Genomic DNA, 19431 nt, shown 5'->3' with positions numbered 1-19431 from the left:
TAATCATATCTCCTCATTTGTTTTTCTCCATTACTAATTGGAAGGAATTCTATCAATTGATCGGTCATTTTGCATGTAATATTTTTAAACATTTATTCCTTAATTCATTGTTAAAATTAATCTTTTATAGTTTTACATTTGATTAACGTGATTAAAATTATGGTTCTCATCGTGAATACTTCCTTCATCGTATTTTACTTTGATTACAGATTTCATGTAAATTTTTGTTACTTTATTTGTAGGTTAATAGCTTTCCACTATGAGGTTTAAAAAGGTTTATAAATGCTTGATGGATATTTTCCCGCAGGTATTTCTTTTTACCCATTTTTAATCCCATGCTGTAATTGATTTATGTATGTGTATAACATAAAGCGTGGTGATTTGGAAAAAGAAATGTAACAAACATGCAGTGCAAGTATATTTTCTTACACCTACTGCGCATGTTGATTCACGAATTCTAAAAGTTGTTGCTCTCGAGAACTCTAAGGATGTGGACGCAGCTGCGGAGATTGTTCTGTCTGAGATTCTACCTTACCTATCTAAACGAATCGTGGCTGGTAGTTCTTCCTCATGGAATCGGAGCCCTCCTGTGCAAGCAAATGAAGGTAGCTTTTTTTTATGATTTAGTTGTAGACTTGTTTTTTTTTTGCATTGTGCTTTGGGAGTTTTGCAAGTTTGTGGAATAATTAGTTGTTATCTCTGTATGTTCTGTATTGTGGTTTGGACAGTAACTGCCTTGCATATTGGAGCTTATGCATTGATCTATTCACCTGTTTAATATCATGCATATATTGTTCGCTGAACTTGCACAAGTAAAGCAAGTAGCACATCATACTGCCATTTTTCATTAACATAATGCATAAAATTTTAGGGAGTTCAGAGGTCCATCCTATAGTCACCATTGTGTATTAAAGTTTATTGTTTCAGTGTACTAATGTTAGAGCCAGAAATTTGCCCGCCTGCTTCATTTTTCCACAATAAGGTAATAATTCAAACTGTTTCCTTGTTGTGGGAAGCTGAAATTGCTTGATACTGGCATCATTTAGTATATAAGTCTCCTTCTCGACACAGGAGGTCTCACAGGGATCATTCTTTGGAAAGAGAGAATCGTTCTAGCCATACGAAGTCTCCAAAACATGCTAGTTCACGTTCTCCTTCCCCCAGGGCAAAGAGGTTGAGGAGACCACGGGCTGAAAAGGAAGTTGAGAAAGTGGAGAGGGAGTATGAGAGAAATCATAGCACGGGTAGTGAGAAGAGTACACATAAGGAAAAAATTGAACATACTCATCTCAGACATGCCTTCATACCCATATTTGACATGTCTTTATACTGACACCTAACACTCATACCTAAGTCCGAGTAACATGGTTCTTTTCTTTTTCAAGTTATAAATTGTTTAACAATAGGTTCTTTGTTTTCTTAAGCAGGGATGATGAAGATGATTCATTGCCAAGATGAAGGCGGTGAGGAAGCCTTGGAAGCAAAACAAAAGTAACAAATAACATGTCTCTACTGTTCTTTTTTTTATCATGTTTTATAATTTTGTGACAAATTGTTCTTGGTACTCAAGATATTTATGCAAAATTACCCTATGATTCTATTGTATTTATCTTGCATGGTCACACCATGTATTTCTTAACTAGTTTGATAAATTTTATGTGTGGTGTTTAATTTTTCGTTATTGTTCTGTAACTTGTAGCAAAACCTACATTTGAGTTATCTTTCCATTGTTTATTTTAGTTTTGATTCTAAATTTTATTTTACTTTAATATTTACGACAATTTGAGTTCTAACTTTTAGATTTTAATTGTGTTATTAATTTATTATTTTAAATTCTAAAACTAAATTTATTAATTTTTATATTTAGTTTTAAAGTTAAAATTTTCATAGAAAATTTAATTTAAATAATATTTTTATTTATCCTTAAAAATTATATTTAAAGTTTAAATTTAAAAATAAAACATAATATAATATTTATCATAAAAATAAATATTATTTGATTAAAATAATTTTTTTTAAAGATTATGTTTTTAGTGGCGTTTTTGCTAGAAGCGTCGCTAAAGGTTTGTTCTTTAGCGGCGTTTGCGGGAAAAGCGCCGTTAAAGGTCGTGGTCTTTAGCGGCGTTTGTGGAATAAGCGCCGCTATAGATCGTGGTCTTTAGCAGCGTTTGTGGGAAAAGCACCGCTATAGATCGTGGTCTTTAGCGGCGTTTGTGGGAAAAGCGCTGCTATAGATTGTGGTCTTTAGCGGCGTTTGTGGGAAAAGCGCCGCTAAAGGTCGTGGTCTTTAGCGGCGTTTGTGGGAAAAGCGCCGCTAAAGGTCATGGTCTTTAGCGGTGTTTTTTGCGGCGCTTCTCAAAGCACTGCTAATGCTTATAGCGGTGCTAAAAAGCACCGCTAAAGGCCTAAAAAAGCACCGCTAAAAGCCTATTTTGGTGTAGTGTGCTTAGAATAAGAAAAAGAGAAGAGCATAACTTTAATGTCTCAAAATCATAGTACACAAAAACGAGCTAAAATTGACCTACTTTTTCCACATTATTGGAGAAATAAGGAAGATGAGATAAGGGGAAATAAGGCAGTAAGATGAAACGATCACATTTGGGGGGAAATTGGGAAAAATTTCTTGTGCTATACTATTCATAGTGCTTGAACCATTTTGAGATGACCTTTCTTTGAATCCATACCAACCTAAGTCTTAAAACGTTACAAGCCACTAAGCCCTATGTGACCTTAGCGTCTCCTCCTACAAACTGGAACTTGTGGAAACTTGTTGTAAATGAATACGTTGGTTTCTTTCATGCATAGATACATCATATATTATTATCTTATTGAGATGGATTAATGTATAAAAATTCATTTCCATAAACTACCTCTACTTCTGTTTACTCTGTAACTTTTTTTAACTAAGACCATTTGATCTCAAAGTTATGAGTTTGCAATGCATCAATTTTGAGTTATACAATAAAAGGACTTGATACATAGTGCACACCCATTCACCAATAGTCAAATAAATTCATTGTTCAAGAGTCATCTTTTTGCATGTTTGTGTGTTTGCTTAAGGACAAGCATAGACTTAAGTGTGGGGGAGTTGATCTGCCACAAATTGATGTGACAAATTAGGCTCTTCTGGCACACTTAAGGAGCTTTTTCTTGAGCAAAATAGTGTCTTTAGTGTAATTCTTCATTATTTTTATATTTTCAGTTAATAAGTGGAAATGTCTCATTTTTGCCCATTTTGTGACCCAAATTGGCCAATAGTGCCATTGGGAGGTCTAACGTGTGATTGAGTGATGTAGGGACATGTTGGAGGTCTAATGTAACACCCTATACCCGGTTTGGTCACCAGGCCCGAATATGGGATGCCACACCACCGTCTTTTCTCACCTACATTAAATAGAAAGCTTAGATTCAATAATTCGAACATCTATTGTTAAGTCGATCAAGTTTTACTACGTTCAAATGATTCATTATCATTATTACATGCAAATATTTGGTTAATCGATCACACAAACAGCTAGAGTCATGCATAATGGTCAAGTAGCAAAATTTCACAAAGATGTCCGTAGGTATCAATACTGGTATTCAGGTATTGATATTTTCCTGTAGTGGTATCGATACCACTAGGAAAAAATGATACCAATTGAGCATTCTGTTTCTCGATTTGTAAAAACCCATCTGTCAAAAATTATCGGTACCTCCGAACCAAGTATCGATATTTCTTCCCCTAGTATCGATACTCAAAAAAAGGTATCGATACCAAATCTCTATTCTATTTCCTGTACGATTTAGTTTACAAAGGTATCGATTTTTAAGGCCCAATATCGATGCCTCTGCTACTAAAGGTAAATTTACAACGTAGTAATGCATTTAACTCATCTCACCTAGTTCCTAAACAACATGCATCAAGTACTAAGTTCAATAATCATTCATACAGCTTAATCGATAGCATAAAACACCAAAATCGAGTCCAAACAACTGTCATCATGCTAACATCATTGACTAAGTATTCTAATATTTTAGTAACATGAAGTTCACATAAGCAAGCTCAAATGTCCAAAAACCAACAACTCAAATAAGTTCTACCACATTGCCAATTTCCCTAAAATAAATAAGAATAAATAAGCATCTACGAAGAATGTTCAGACTTTCTTGGATCACTCCCTTTGAAACCACACCGTCCACAGCATGACGACACTAATCTGCAAAAGTTGAATTGAGGGTATGAGCTTTTGCAAGCTCAATGAATGCAAGGATAACCGTAACATAAACATGCTATCGTGTAACACAACCTATCATTTATTCACAATAGTACAATCTTAAGTCTAGCATCATCTAATATTTAAACATGCATAGTCTATGAGTCTTTTCATAGCACATATACATAATCATTCAAGCATAGAACATATTCCACACGACCAAATAATATAAGATAAGATGAACAAGATAAGATGACACTTGGACTATGAAACATTTAGTAAACTCTATCATCACACATCAGATACATGGATCTCCTTACACCACATAAACTTGTAAAGTCACACATGTCCCAAAACTAAAGCATATAGCTAAAACTCTCCTTATTTCCCCTCACTTGTCTTGTTGAATGGAGCTTAGCTCTCATTCCCTTATCCCTCCAACCATGTCCCAAGGCCTCAACACCTAAAACCTTTATACATATAACTGATTACCCACAATCCTATGGCATGCCAACTATATCCAATGGTTTCAAGTTCACAAGGCCAAGATATCCGAAAAGCATCACATATTACTTACCGATTATCTGTACACCAACACTACATATTAGCATCTTTTGCAAAAAAATAGCATAGTCATATAACATGTATATTACAAATTTATTGCATGTATATATTTGCACTTTACACATTAAGCACCATATCCATATATCACATATCATTTATATTACATAACCACAAGACAAGTATAGTTCAAGAATACTTACACTCGGAATTTAAAGTAGGGGTTTAGGCTACATCTAAATTCCCAACTATCACACGACTCGTGTTTACGAGTAGCAATTCTATACACTCACCACTTTCCGCTTTTGTCAAAAACCAAAAGCTTAACTAACGTTTCTCTAGCTCGTAGAAAGCTCTAATGAATCTAAAGCTTAACACATATATTCACATAATAACCACAGTAAAATATCAACCAAATATTCATTCAAACTAACTAAAACACAAGCTTTAAGCTAAGTTCCCATGTAACTTAAACTATTAACATAACAAAGTTTATATAGTAATATCTCAATCTATACTCAACCTTTTTACTTTAAATCAATTCCGTTCAACTAATTATTCATCTATGCCTAATTCGCAACCTTCAATCTAGACAAATCTACTCAATTCTTGGTATCGACATTTTCCAACATCTTTTACGCACTTTTCGTAAAATTAACAAAACTTTAGGATAAGTTTGAAAACCATTTGATCATGCTAAAACGAGTTGAAAAACACTTTGAAACCAAGTTTTTATGCAAAATCCCAAAATCCACCATTAATGGTTCGATTTTCGGCTTTTATTTAAAATATGTGATTCGAAGGCTAACGATTCAATTTTAGAGTCAAAATAACATTAAAAATCAATGGTGACATGAATGATTACCTTTCACGGAAGAATGAACGAGTTTTGACAAAAATCTGAAAAACCCACGTTTGAAGATGATGATGAAATCTATAGAGTTTTTGGGTGTTTTTCTTGAAGATTTATAATGGCAAATGACTTAGAAATTAGGGGTGAGTGTTCGATCGAAACGAATCGAATCGAATTAAAAAATTTTGAGATAATCGAGTTGACGAATCATATTTTATCATCCCAACTCGATTTGAAATTTTCTCGAATCGAGTCGAGTGAGATGGAATTCGAATCGAACCGAATCAAATATATTTGTTCGAGTTAAATTAAAAATATATATTTTAGGCCCTTGTAATCACTGTCATCCACTGTAATCAAATTTTCTCATCGTAATCAAATTTGTTATTAACTTTAATCTCCTTATAATTTATTTATTAATCTTTTATATACGGGTTAACTTATTTGCTTGCTTAGTTGCTTCAATTATCTTATGATTCTTGTCACTATTTATTTTGAAATTAAAAATATATTAAATGTAAAAATGTGATTTTTTAATAAAATTATCTTAAAGATAAAATGTGAAATTGATACCAACATAAAATTTTAATACTGAATATTTTATGACATCATCAATAATTCAATTTTAGCAAAAATTTATAAATATTCAATATGATAAAATAATTCAATAATATAAATAGTACAAAATGTGGAATTTAATTTAATAATATAAATAGTAGATATAAATAAAATTATTATTTAGGTTTAGGATTTTTTTTGGATGATTTTAATTTTTGATTTAGGGGTAAAGGGTGAGAAGTAAAAGTTTAAGGCGAAAATAAAAAGTTTTAAAGGTTGAAAGAGAAAATTTAAGGGGGGGGATAAATGGGAGGAGTAAAATTTTGGGAAGGAAATATTCAAAAAAAAAAGGGCGATATTCAAAAAAAAAGATAGGCCTAGCCGAACTTGGGTCGAGCATGGATAAGATTTTTTATGTCTCAAGCCAAGCCGACCTTTAAAGAATAAAAAATATTTTAAACTAAATTTAACTATAAAATGTTAATATAATAATATTTTTTAACATTTTATTAACTTTTTGAATAGTGAAAAAGCTTTTTGAGTGAGCTGAGCCAAGCTAAAAATGGACTGAGCTTGAACATTTTTTGGGCCCGGGCCATGACGTCTAAGTAAAAAAACTAATTTTTAAAATTTTTATATATTTTTAAATTATTGAAATTTATTTTTGTATTTTAATTTTAATGAGTTTTTAAATTTTCACAATTTTTAAAATTTTATATTTTTATTGAAAATACAAAGACAATATTTAACTTTTAAACCCTTTTTTTTGTAATTGTTTATGTACTTTTAAAGAGTAAGGACCAAACTAACACAAAAATGTAAAGATGAGGGCTAGAAGAGTTATTTTATCTTTTTTATAACAGTCAAACCAACCATTCTAATAGTAAAAGGTTACGGAGAGGCCAAGAATTTCAAATAAAACAGCATAAGAACTCAATGTCTCAAAATTAAAGTATAGGGGCTAAAATTTAGATTTTAAAAGAATACAATGACCTTTAGCATATTAAACTTCCTTTTTTTTTTCTCACCCAACGATGAAAGGTTACAAAATGGTCTTTCAACTATTTGATTTTTTCTTTTGTGGTCATCGGTCGTGAAATGGCTAAGTTTCAGCTTTTAAAGTTAGCATAATACCGTATTTAACCCTTAAACATTTGTACATTGCATCAATATAGTATTGATTCTAAAAAAATTACCCCTTAGTGTTTTCACAGTATGTAATTTGATCCTTTTTTTACAGTTTTGTTCAAACATTATTACAATTTGGTTACTAATTGATCCTTTTCACATTGTGTTAACAATTGGACTTGTGTTTTAAATTCAAAAGTAAAGTACTAAATTCTTTGAAATAAAAAGTAAGAGACTAAATTTCAAATGTACAAATAATATAAAAAAAATTATCTTTTTTATAACAGTCAAACCAACCATTCTAATGGTAAAAAGTAACAGAGAGGCCAAGAATTTCAAATAAAAAAGTATAAGAACTCAATGTCTCACAATTAAAATATAGGGACTAAATTTTAGATTTTAAAAGAGGTACAAGGACCTTTGGCATATTTAAGCTTCCTTCTTTTTTCTCACCTAACGATGAAAAGTTACAAAATGGTCACTCAACTATTTGATTTTTTCTTTATTGGTCATTGGTACTTAAATGGCAATGTCTAAGCTTTTAAAATTAGTATAATAGCATATTTAACCCTCAAACATTTATACATTGCTTCAATATAGTATTGAATCTAAAAAAATTTACCCTCAATGTTTTCACATTGTGTAATTTGATCCTTTTACAATTTTGTTCAAACATTTTAAAGTTTGGTTACTAATTGATCCTTTTCACATTGTGTTGACAATTAGACTTGTACTTTTAAATTCAGAAAGTAATGTACTAAATTCTTTGAAATAAAAAGTAGGAGACTAAATTTCAAATATACAAATAATATAAAAACTTAAAACATGTTTTAGCCAATAAATAATTACTATAATTACCTCCATTTATCTTTTATTTTGATACAATAGATGCAATCATTTAAATTACCACACAAGCATAACCTGCAGATTGATCCCACAACCTTTGAGATATGGTAAACACCCTTGACCAATAAGCCAAATGCTGAGGTTTTATTTTGTTTTTCTTTAGTTTAAAAATTTTTGATAAACATCCCTTCTTTTTTCTTAAATAAAAAAACTATTATGTCATTTATTCTTAATAGAATTTTTTTAATTTTCAAATAAATTAATAAAATAAAAAGATACATACTTTTAGATACATTTTAAGAAATTAAAAAGTTAATTTTAATTTCACATTAACTAAAAAAATCTTAAATAGCTCAATTTTACCCTCTAAATAAGTCTCAATTCTTCACTATTTTCCGAACCTTTTTAGAGTTTCTTCATTTGAAGAAATTCATAAAAGACGGTTTATAGTTTAAAATTTTGGCAAATAAATGGTGTAACACCCCAAACCCAGCCTAGACATTATGACCGAATCTGGTGATGTTACGATGATAGGTTTTGAAACCAAAGTCATTTTGATAACTTATGGTTGTTCGTTAAATCATCCAAATATTATATCCAATACTGAAAGAGTTGTTTCATTAATTCATCTGCCAAAACATATTCTACAGTGAAATTCTTAGGAAACGTTGTATTCTGGAAATCCAGTTCGTGTATTCAAAAAATCCTTTATTTTTTTTAAAACCGCGATTTTAGTCAAACGTGGCAGTCAGAGTTAAAACGCATCCAAAACCAAAATAAAAATTCAAACAGTCCAAAAAGTCCAATTATTACAAAATTCCCAGAAATAATCCTTAATTTAAATAAAAACCATAATTTAAACAATTTCATGAATTCGTGGTCACCGTGAGGCTCCGTCACACTGATCCGCCTAAGTCTGTGGATTACCTAAACAGAACAAACAAACATATGTGAGTTTTCGTAAACTCAAAGTGTAACCCAACAGAAATAGACATGCAATGCATATAGAGGAAATAGTCAGATACAGATTCGGACTCATGTCCATTTCAGATACAGATAATAGATATACAGAATCCTACCCCCCATCCTCAACACACCAACTCCGACCATCCCATCACACCATGTGGGGTTAAAAACACCCACCCATCCCTACACACCATATAGTGTCGATACAACACATAGCAGATAATGTGAAGTCAAGCTACCAGAATATAGGCGAAAGGTCGTCGTACAACACAGTTCCTTCACATAGACAACACCCCCAGTCACAGATACAGTAGCATCATGCTTTACATGCTCATATACAGATCACATATAAATATTTAACCAAACAGATATACATATTAGTATTCTACACAAGGAAAACTATCAAAATATCATATCACGTAATTTAGGGTTTGGTTAGCCCTTACCGACCCTAGGTAGACCCACAGTCGATCAGAATGAACAATGTGACCGTGGGAAAAATTTTAGAATTATCTGCCCACATGCATGTGTGGCTTGCCAGTGTGGGCCCACACGCCCAGTTTGGCCTTGCCCGTGTGGCCCATACAGCCTGGCCCAAAACCCATACGCCTATGTGGCATGCTCGTGAGGGCCAACACGCCCTACTTGGCCTAGCTCGTGTAGCCTACACGGCCATACCCATACCACCACATGGCCGTGTCTTGCACACGACCATGCCCTCGTCAAACACATGGTCGTGTCTTGTACACGGCCAACCACACGGCCGATTACACACCCGTATGGGGTCGACAGAATGGTTTTTGGCTTTTGTCGAAGCTCGATTTTTTGCGTTTTGGGAACACACCTGGTATGATTTTGATACGAAATCACTCTCAAGACCACCAGAATCTAAAATCGACATAACAACTTCCAAAATCAGTCTAAATTCTCAATTAAATCGGAATAACAAAACTGAAAATGGTGAAATTTGAGTGTTCAATACTTACTCAATTTCATGAACAATTCAGCCTACGATTCTGCAAGAGAGGAACTCCGCACCTCCCAAAATCACACATTCAAAACCATAAAAAAAAACAACTCGTTCTAAATGGCTTTAAAAGAAACTTCTCCCAAACTCAAGCAAAAACACACTACTACCACTTACCAAGCCGTACGAACATAGTGAACCGAAGTACGCAATTTGGAAGAACAAAAGAGAGAGCACAGATTGAAGAGGAAAATAATAGGAGAAAAGAATAGGGGAGGAAAGCAAAACAATGCCAGAAATTTGGGAGAGAAACCGAAATTTTGAAAACAAAGTAAAATAAATAAAATAAAATCTATCCTAACCTCTCACCATCCATAAGATCCCACTAACCCACTAACTCTCAACTCCTTTAGAACTTCACTTCCACCGAACCACTAACATACAACCGAAATTAAAAATATCACCCTCGCTCACGCAGAGATTCAAACACAGGACCTCCAACACAACAACCCCTTACCACTCGAACCAACAGGCTCATTCTGATATGAGTTTACTAAAGATAAAATTATAACCCAACCCACCAAGGATAAGGCGAGAATTAGAAAAATAAAAAAATTTACAAATTTGAAACTTAAACCCAAGGCCTCACACACACACCCAGAACACTTAACCACTGAAGCAGATACACACTTGTGTCAAGTATTTACAGAAACAAAAATAAATTATTCAGGGAGTTACAACTCTACCCCCTAAAAGAAATTTTAGCCTCGAAATTTACCTGATCCGAACAGATGAGGATGCTGCTGACGCATCGAGTCCTCAAGTTCCCACGTGGCTTCCTCAGTGCCATGATTCCACCACAGAACCTTAACCAACGGGATGAACTACCTCCTCAAAACCTTAATGTCTTGATCCAAAATTTGAATTGGCTCCTCCTCAAAATTCAAATCCGATCTAACATCAATCTCTTCAACAGAGACAACGTGAGATAGATCAGACCGATACTGCCTCAACATCGAGACGTGAAACACATCATTGATATGATCCAGCTCTAGAGGTAGCTTCAACTGATAAGTGACCGATCCCACATGCTTTAGAATTCGATACAGCTCAATAAACCTACAGATCAATTTGCCCTTACGACCGAATCTAAAAACTTTCTTCCACGGAGAAACCTTAAGAAAAACAAAGTCACCCATAGAGTACTCGATATCTCTCCTTTTCAGATCCGCATAAGACTTTTGTCTATCAGAAATAACCTTTAGACAATCCCAAACCAGTCTAACCTTCTCTTCGATCTCTGAAACCAACTCTAGACCCAAAATTCGTCACTCACCCAACTCAGTCCAACATAGCAGAGTACAACACTTACATCTATACAAAGCCTCATAAGGTGCCATCTGAATGCTAGACTGGAAACTGGTGTTGTAGGTGAACTCAGCTAACGGCAGAAAATCTTCCCAACTACCTCGACAATCTATCACACAAGTCCGAAGCATAACCTCCAGTATCTAAATCACCTTCTCAGATTGACCATCGGTCTAAGGATGGAACGTAGTAGTGAAGTCCAATCTCGAACCTAGAGCCTCATGTAATTTTTTCCAGAACCAAGAAGTGAAGCGAGGATCTCTACTAGAATTATCGAAATAGGAATCCCATGCAGTCTTACAATCTCGGAGATATAGAGCTTCACTAACTTCTGTAGAGAGTAGTCCGTCCAAACCGGAATAAAATGAGCGGACTTGGTCAATCGATCCACGATGACCCAAAAGGAATCCTTCTTAGTGGGTGTCAAGGGCAACCCACTAACAAAGTCCATCGTCACTCATTCTCATTTCCATAATGGAATCTTAACAGGTTGTAACAAACTTGAAGGTAACTAGTGCTTAGCCTTAACTTGCTGGCACATCAGACAACGAGCAACAAAATCTGCAACCTCGCGTTTCAAACCCAGCCACCAGTACAATTCACCGAGATCCAGTACATCTTATTACTACCGGGATGCATAGCATAAAGGAAACTATGCGCCTCCCTCAAAATCGTCTGCCTCAGATCAAAATCATTCGATACACAAACCCAAACTCAAAAACACAGAACTCTATCCTTTTTCAACCCAAAATCAGATGTATTGCCACTCTCAACCTGACGGAACTGCAGAATGAAGGCTCATCCCTTAACTGCTTTTCTCGAATCTGATCAATCCAAGTCGGCTTAACTTGCAACTCAGCTAACAGACTTCCATCATCAAACAGACTAAGACAGGCGAATATCACTCTCAAATCAGTCATCACTCTACGACTGAGTGCATCAGCCACCACATTGGTCTTACCAGGATGATACTCTATCGTGCAGTCATAATCTTTGAGCAGCTCAACCCAGTAATGCTGTCTAAGATTCAACTCTTTCTAAGTGAGGAGGTACCTGACGCTCTTATGATCAATATAGATAATACACCTCTCATCATACAAATAATGCCTTTAGATCTTTAACGCAAAAATCATAGCAGCTAGCTCAAGATCATGCATCGGACAATTCCCCTCGAGGGACTTAAGTTGACAGGTCACATAAGCCACAACCTTACCATCCTGCATCAGTACATATCCCAAACCAACGTGCGATGCATCACTATAGACCACAAACTCTTTACCAGATTCAGGTTGTATCAGAATAGGAGCCTGAGTTAGAACAGACTTAGCTTCTCGAAACTTGCTTGTTGCCCATTAGTCCAAACAAAAGGAACACCCTTACTCAGAACCTTAGTCAAAGGAGTTGCAATCAAAGAGAACCCTTTCACAAATCACCGATAATATCCCGCAATCAAAAAATTACGAATCTCAGATACGATCTTAGGCTATTTCCAATCCAGCATAGCCTCAATCTTTCTAGGGTCCACTCGGACCCCCTCAGTAGAAACCACGTGCCCTAGAAAAGTTACCTCTCGCAACCAAAACTCACACTTGCTCAGCTTAGCATAGAACTGTTTCTCTCGGAGTATCTGAAGCACTACTCTAAGATGCTCATCGTGCTCATCCTCGATCTTAGAGTAAACCAGAATATCTTTGATGAAGACTACGATGAACTGATCCAGATACGGCTGAAAGACTCGGTTCATCAAATCCATGAATGCAACCAGAGCATTCGTCAAACCAAAGGGCATAACTAGGAACTCATAGTGCCTATAACGAGTCCTAAATGCAGCCTTATGAACATCAACTTTCTTAAATCTAAGTGGATGATACCCTAAACGAAGATCTATCTTCGAGAACACTGAAGCCCCTCGGAACTGATCAAACAAATCGTCGATCCTCGGAAGTAGATACTTATTTTTCACAGTCAGTTTATTCAACTGTCGGTACTCGATGCACACCCTCATGGTACCATCCTTTTTCTTTACAAACAAAACTGGTGCCCCCATGGAGACACACTAGGACAGATGAAACCATGATCCAGAAGCTCTTGAAATTGAGCCTTAAGCTCTGTAAGCTCCTTTGGTGCCATACGGTATGGAGCGATGGATATCGGAGTTGTACTCGGTAGAAGCTCAATACCAAACTCAACTTCCCGATTCAGGGGTAAACCTGTTAACTCCTTAGGAAAGACATCAGTAAGTTCCCTCACAGTTCCAATATCCCCGACAGAAAAGTCCCTAGAAACTGAAACACTGACGAAAGCCATAAATGTCTCACAGCCTTTCCGAACCCATTTCTCAGCCATAAAAGCGGAGATCACATTAGACAAACAATCTTGATGCTCACCGATCACAACCACCTCCTTATCATCCATGATCCTCAGAAAGACCCTCTTAGTCGTGTGATCCAAACTAACCCTATGCACAACTGACCAGTCCATACCCAGAATTAAGTCAAACTCCGCAAACGGTAGCTCCATCAGATTTGCCAGAAATACAACCCCCTGCACCTCTAACGGAACATTCCTATAAACTCTACTTACTCGAACAGATTGCCCCAAAAGACTCAGTACGGTAACCTTACTAGAAGTACACTCAATAGAAATCCCCAAGTTTTCAGAAACAGTACTAGCTACATAGGAATGTGTAGAACCTATGTCTATCAGAGCAGTATAAGGTATATTAAAAATAAAGAACATATCCGTGATAACATCAGGATCGTCTCTATACTCTCAGCATCGAGCAACATAAACTAGTGCAAGTTGCCTTGCCTCAATCTGACTAGCACATCTGCCCTGTGCTCTTAGTCCTCGGCTAATACCATTACCGCCCCTAACCGGTCCATGGCCCCTAGGTGGCTGCTGAACTGCCCTCTAAGGATGTACAGAACCCGGTTCTGAAGCTTGCATCTGATCAGCCCGCTGTGGACACTCTCTACTATGATGCTCCAAAGAACCACACCTCAAACAAGCCCCTAACCTCCTCCAACACTCTCTCGGATGGCGCCTACCACAATCATCACATGGTTGAATCCTAGTAGGAGCAACAGGAACCCCCACTCTAACAGGCCCCTCAAGTCTGGCACGTTTTTTGGGCCTCTGAACAGAATTAAAAAGGCTCTGAATCTCTCTTATTCTTGCCTCTCTCACGATCCTTATTTTAGCGCTCCACCCACTAACCTCATCTGTGATCTTCGCCTTATCCACCAGAACTGAGAACTCTCGCTCCCTCTGTGGAGCAATCAACACCCTCAGATTATCCCTCAAGTTATCCTCAAAACAGACACATTTCTCATACTCAGACGCTACCATGCCTCGAGCGTAGCGGCTCAACCTCAAAAACTCAGCCTCATACTCGACCACAGATCTATCACATTGCGTGAGATTCATGAATTCATGCCTACGAGCATCAACATAGCTCGCCCCACATACTTCCCCTAAAAAGCCGCCTTAAAGAAGTTCCAGTTCAAACGATTCGGTTGAGTACCCTCCTCAACCAATAACCACCACGAATACACCTCGTCGCGAAGCAAAAAGACTGCACCTTTAAGCTTCTGCTCAAGAGTATAGTCGATATCGTTCATGATACTCTCGGTGACCTCCAACCAATACTCGACCATACTAGGGGTGACTCCAGTGACACCCCTAAACAACTCAGCTCTATTGGATCAGAGTCGTTCAGTTACCGACCCACGACCCTCAGATCCAGAGTGAGGTCTAGCGACCCTCTCCAACACTCTCAACATGGCTTGGGACAATGCGTCGTCCCCAGCTGAGCGGCTTTGAGACCCTGTCTCAGTAGCAGCTGAAACCAGTGTCTCATTCGTATCTAAATTTGGATACTACCTACAGAGGAAGACTCAGCTCAAGCTGCCCTGCGGCCTCTACCGTGCCCACGAATACCACGACTGCGAGTTCCACAAGCGCTCATCGTAAATTCAATTTTTTTATCTATATTATAAAATTTTATGTATCAATTCCAGTATTTATTAACAAATATTTTATGTATAAGTTATTAGAATTTCAGAAGTGTTTCAAAGATTTTAGTCTCTAACTAGCTCAAAATAGTTTTCAGAAAGTGCAAACTATAATGTTTCCAGAGTATTCTATATAAGTTCAGAAATACTTACGGGATCGACGCTGGAGACTTGATGTACCACATATTTTTTCAAATTATCCAAATTATTTGAAAATCAATTCGTTTTGAAACACAATTTTGGAACCCAAAATTCATAGCCCAAGTTTCGCAACCCAGCTCTAATACCACTAAATATAACACCCCAAACCCAACTTGTATTTTGGAAATCCAGTTCGTGTATTCGAAAAATCCTTTATTTTTTTGTAAAACCGCGATTTTATTCAAACATGGCAGTCAGAGTTAAAACGCATCCAAAACCAAAATAAAAATTCAAACAATCTAGAAAGTGCAATTATTACAAAATTCCCAGAAATAATCATTAATTTAAATAAAAATCATAATTTAAACAGTTTTACAAATTCATGGTCACCGTGAGGCTCCGTCATACCGATCCGCCTAAGTCTGTGGATTACCTGAACAGAACAAACAAACAGATGTGAGTTTTTGTAAACTCATAGTGTAACCCAATAGAAATAGACATGCAATGCATACAGAAAAAACAGTCAGATACAGATTCAGACTCATGTCCATTTAGGATACAGATAACAGAATCAAATATGTAGAACAGATATACAGAATCCTACCCTCCATCCCCTATACAGTAACTCCAACCATCCCATCACAACATGTAGGGTTAAAAACACTCACATCCCTGCACACCATATGTGTCGATACGACACATAGCAGAAAATGTGCAATCAAGCTGCCAGAATATAGGCGAAAGGTCGCCGTACAGAACACTTCCTCCACATATACAACACCCCTCAGTCATAGATACAGAGTAACAGATACAGTAGCATCATGTATAACCTTCTTATATACAGATTACATATAAATACTTAACAGAACAGATATACATATTAGTATTCTACACAAGAAAACTATCAGAATATCATATCACGTAATTTAGGGTTTGGTTAGCCCTTATAAATCCTACGATAGACCCACAGTCGATCAGAACGAACCGTGAGACCTTGAGAAAAATTTCAGAATTATGGGCCCCCATTCCCGTATGGCTTGCCCGTGTAGGGCCACACGCCCAGATTGGCATTGGTCGTGTGGCCTACACAACTTGGCCCAAAACCCATACGCCTTACTTGGCCTAGCCTGTGTGGCCCACACGGCCACACCAACACCACCACACTGTCGTGTCTTGCACACGGCCATGTCTCACACATGGCCAACCATACGGCTGGGCACACGCCCGTGCCGCGTCGACGGAATGGTTTTTCAACTTTTACTGAAGCTCGATTTTCTACATTTTGGGAACACACCTGGTACGATTTTGATACGAAATCACTCTCAAGACCACCAGAACCTAAAATCGACATAACAACTTCCAAAATCAGTCTAAATTCTCAATTAAACTGGAATAATGAAACCGATAATGGTAAAATTTGAGTGTTCAACGCTTACCTAATTTCCTGAATGATTCCACCTATGATTTTGCAAGAGAAGAACTCCACACCTCCCGATTCTCTGCTTCCAAAATCACACATTCAAAACCATCAGAAAAAATAACCCGTTCTAAATAGATTTAAAAGAAACTTCTCCCTAACTCGAGAAAAAAACACACTACTACCACTTACCAAGCCGTATGAACACAATGACCTTAAGTACGTAATTTGTAAGAACAAAAGAGAGAGCACAGATTGAAGAAGAAAATAACAAGAGAAAAGAATAAAAGAGGAAAGCAAAACAACGTCAGTAATTTGGGAGAGAGAAGCTGAAATTTTGAAAACAAAATAAAATAAAATCTATCCTAACCTCCCACCATCCACAAAATCCCACTACCCACTAACCCACTAACTCTCAACTCCTTCAGAATTTCACTTCAGAATGGTGATTCCAATACAGTGCATTTAGCATCCAAAAGGTTAGGATTTTACAAATAAATAGTGGTGATTTTAATACAGTACAACTAGCAACCAAAAGGTTATGGCTTTTCTAAAATGACACTTAATGTTTTAACCTTTCTAAGGTTGTGACCTTTTTGAAACGACACTTAATGTTATGACTTTTTTAAGGTTATAACCTTTCTGAAACATCTCTTAGTCCCCTTTCCGTGATGCTATGACCTTTTTCAGGTTATGGCATTTCTAAAACGATACTTGGTGTTATGACCTTTTTGAAGCGACACTTAGTTACCTTTTCGTGGAGTTTAGATGTGCCTCAAATTCGAGTGAAAAACATACAATACAAACTTCCTCTTTTTTCCTTCTCTTGAGTATTTTTGGCATTATTCAATTTCAAAGGTATAATTATTCAATTCAAAATTTTAATGCAAAAATATAAAATACAAACTTTTAATTTCTGGAATTATTTAAGCCTAAGGTGCAATTATTCGATTCAGGAGTGTAAGAAGAATTGCTCCATTCAAGACAAACACATTTTATTATATATTTGGAATAATATTTCTTAATCATAATGTATTCTAGGAATTTTTTTTGTTATTCTGCACATGGTGTGACACCCCACACACCAACTAGGTCGTCGGATATGAATGTGTGACATCAAATTACGTTACCGGAGCAACTTAGACTAATTTGATACCATTTTCCTTAGTGACATGACATTCGATCAAATAAATCACATATAATTTCAATAGCATCACATGAATATATTCAATGAATGTTAATTAACCTTATTTAAAGTATATAGGAATTGTATGGGATTAAAATCGAAGTGAGGATTCAAATCCAAACTGATAAGTCCAAATTCTACTAGAGGTTCTCGAGACATGATGGATTTTTTTTTTGATTCGATGGTAAAATGTCTTGAGATATAAGGATACATGTCTCAAGACTTACGTCCTAATGTCTCGAGACACAACTCCTTTGTTTCATGCCTCTAGCTTCAATGTTTGGATGTCTCAAAACAAAGGGGTTCTTGTTTCGAGACTTGTAACAGGGAAAAATTAATTTATTTTTGGTGTTTTGCTATCTCGAGACATAGGTCACTATATCTCAAGACTTAGTTCATTATGTCTCGAGACTTTCTTGATAAGTCTCGACACCTATGCCGATGAAATATACCAAATGGTGAAAATTATTCTTAAGGTCTCGAGACATATTCTTAATGTCTCGAGACACTAACAAAGAATGGCCTAAAATAAGCATTTAATGCATGCAAAAAACAACCAATTTCACACCTAATCTATACCAACATATAACCAAATACATAAGCATCAATTTGACAAATTTAAACATAATTACACATACTTCCCAAACATGAAAATTAATACATCATAGCTTAGCAAAGTTAATAACATAAACTAGCACTAATAGACATGCATATTCATAAACTAATCAAGCATGGAAATTCATCATTTAATACCGTATAGGTTTTAACTACCAAAATATACCAAATATGATCAAAATAAGCATTAGACTTCAAAACCCAACCTACATACATGTCATGAAACCAAAAACATATATATACAAACATTAATGCACAAACTTGATCCATGTTGAACTATTGAGTCTTAGATGCTTTACAACTTCCATCAACTATAAATCTATTCGAAACTTGTGCACAGAAATAAACATAATTGTACACTGAGTATTTAATACTTAGCGCTGCTAACATAATTTGAATTCAATAAATAAATACATGTAATTAAGAAACACACAAACACACAAACAGATATATACATAAGACATTATACCAATTCACCATATCTTAGTACTAACAACATTAACCATTAAATCCCATATTAATCCATTAATAAGGCACCCTCAGGTATTCGGTTTACACAATTGATATCCATAATATCAGCGCAACCTCAATGAATTAGCGTCTTATTATGCAT

At 35.8% G+C, this 19431-nt stretch overlaps 1 protein-coding gene across 1 annotated transcript; it reads right to left on the bottom strand.

Annotated features, from left to right (window-relative positions):
• Nucleotides 1-13465: 13465 nt before the first annotated feature.
• Nucleotides 13466-15102, bottom strand: LOC128042519 (uncharacterized). Its single transcript, XM_052633885.1, has 3 exons — nt 14970-15102; nt 14374-14919; nt 13466-14142 (listed from the first exon to the last, which is right to left on the bottom strand). The coding sequence occupies exons 1-3, from the start codon at nt 15100-15102 to the stop codon at nt 13466-13468; spliced, it is 1356 nt and encodes a 451-aa protein (XP_052489845.1).
• Nucleotides 15103-19431: the final 4329 nt, after the last annotated feature.

Source organism: Gossypium raimondii, chromosome 7, assembly GCF_025698545.1.
Source record: "Gossypium raimondii isolate GPD5lz chromosome 7, ASM2569854v1, whole genome shotgun sequence".
In the NCBI taxonomy this organism is placed as follows: Eukaryota; Viridiplantae; Streptophyta; class Magnoliopsida; order Malvales; family Malvaceae; genus Gossypium; species Gossypium raimondii.
Note: the sequence above shows the minus strand (reverse complement) of the source record. Positions and strands in the feature narration are given on the sequence as shown.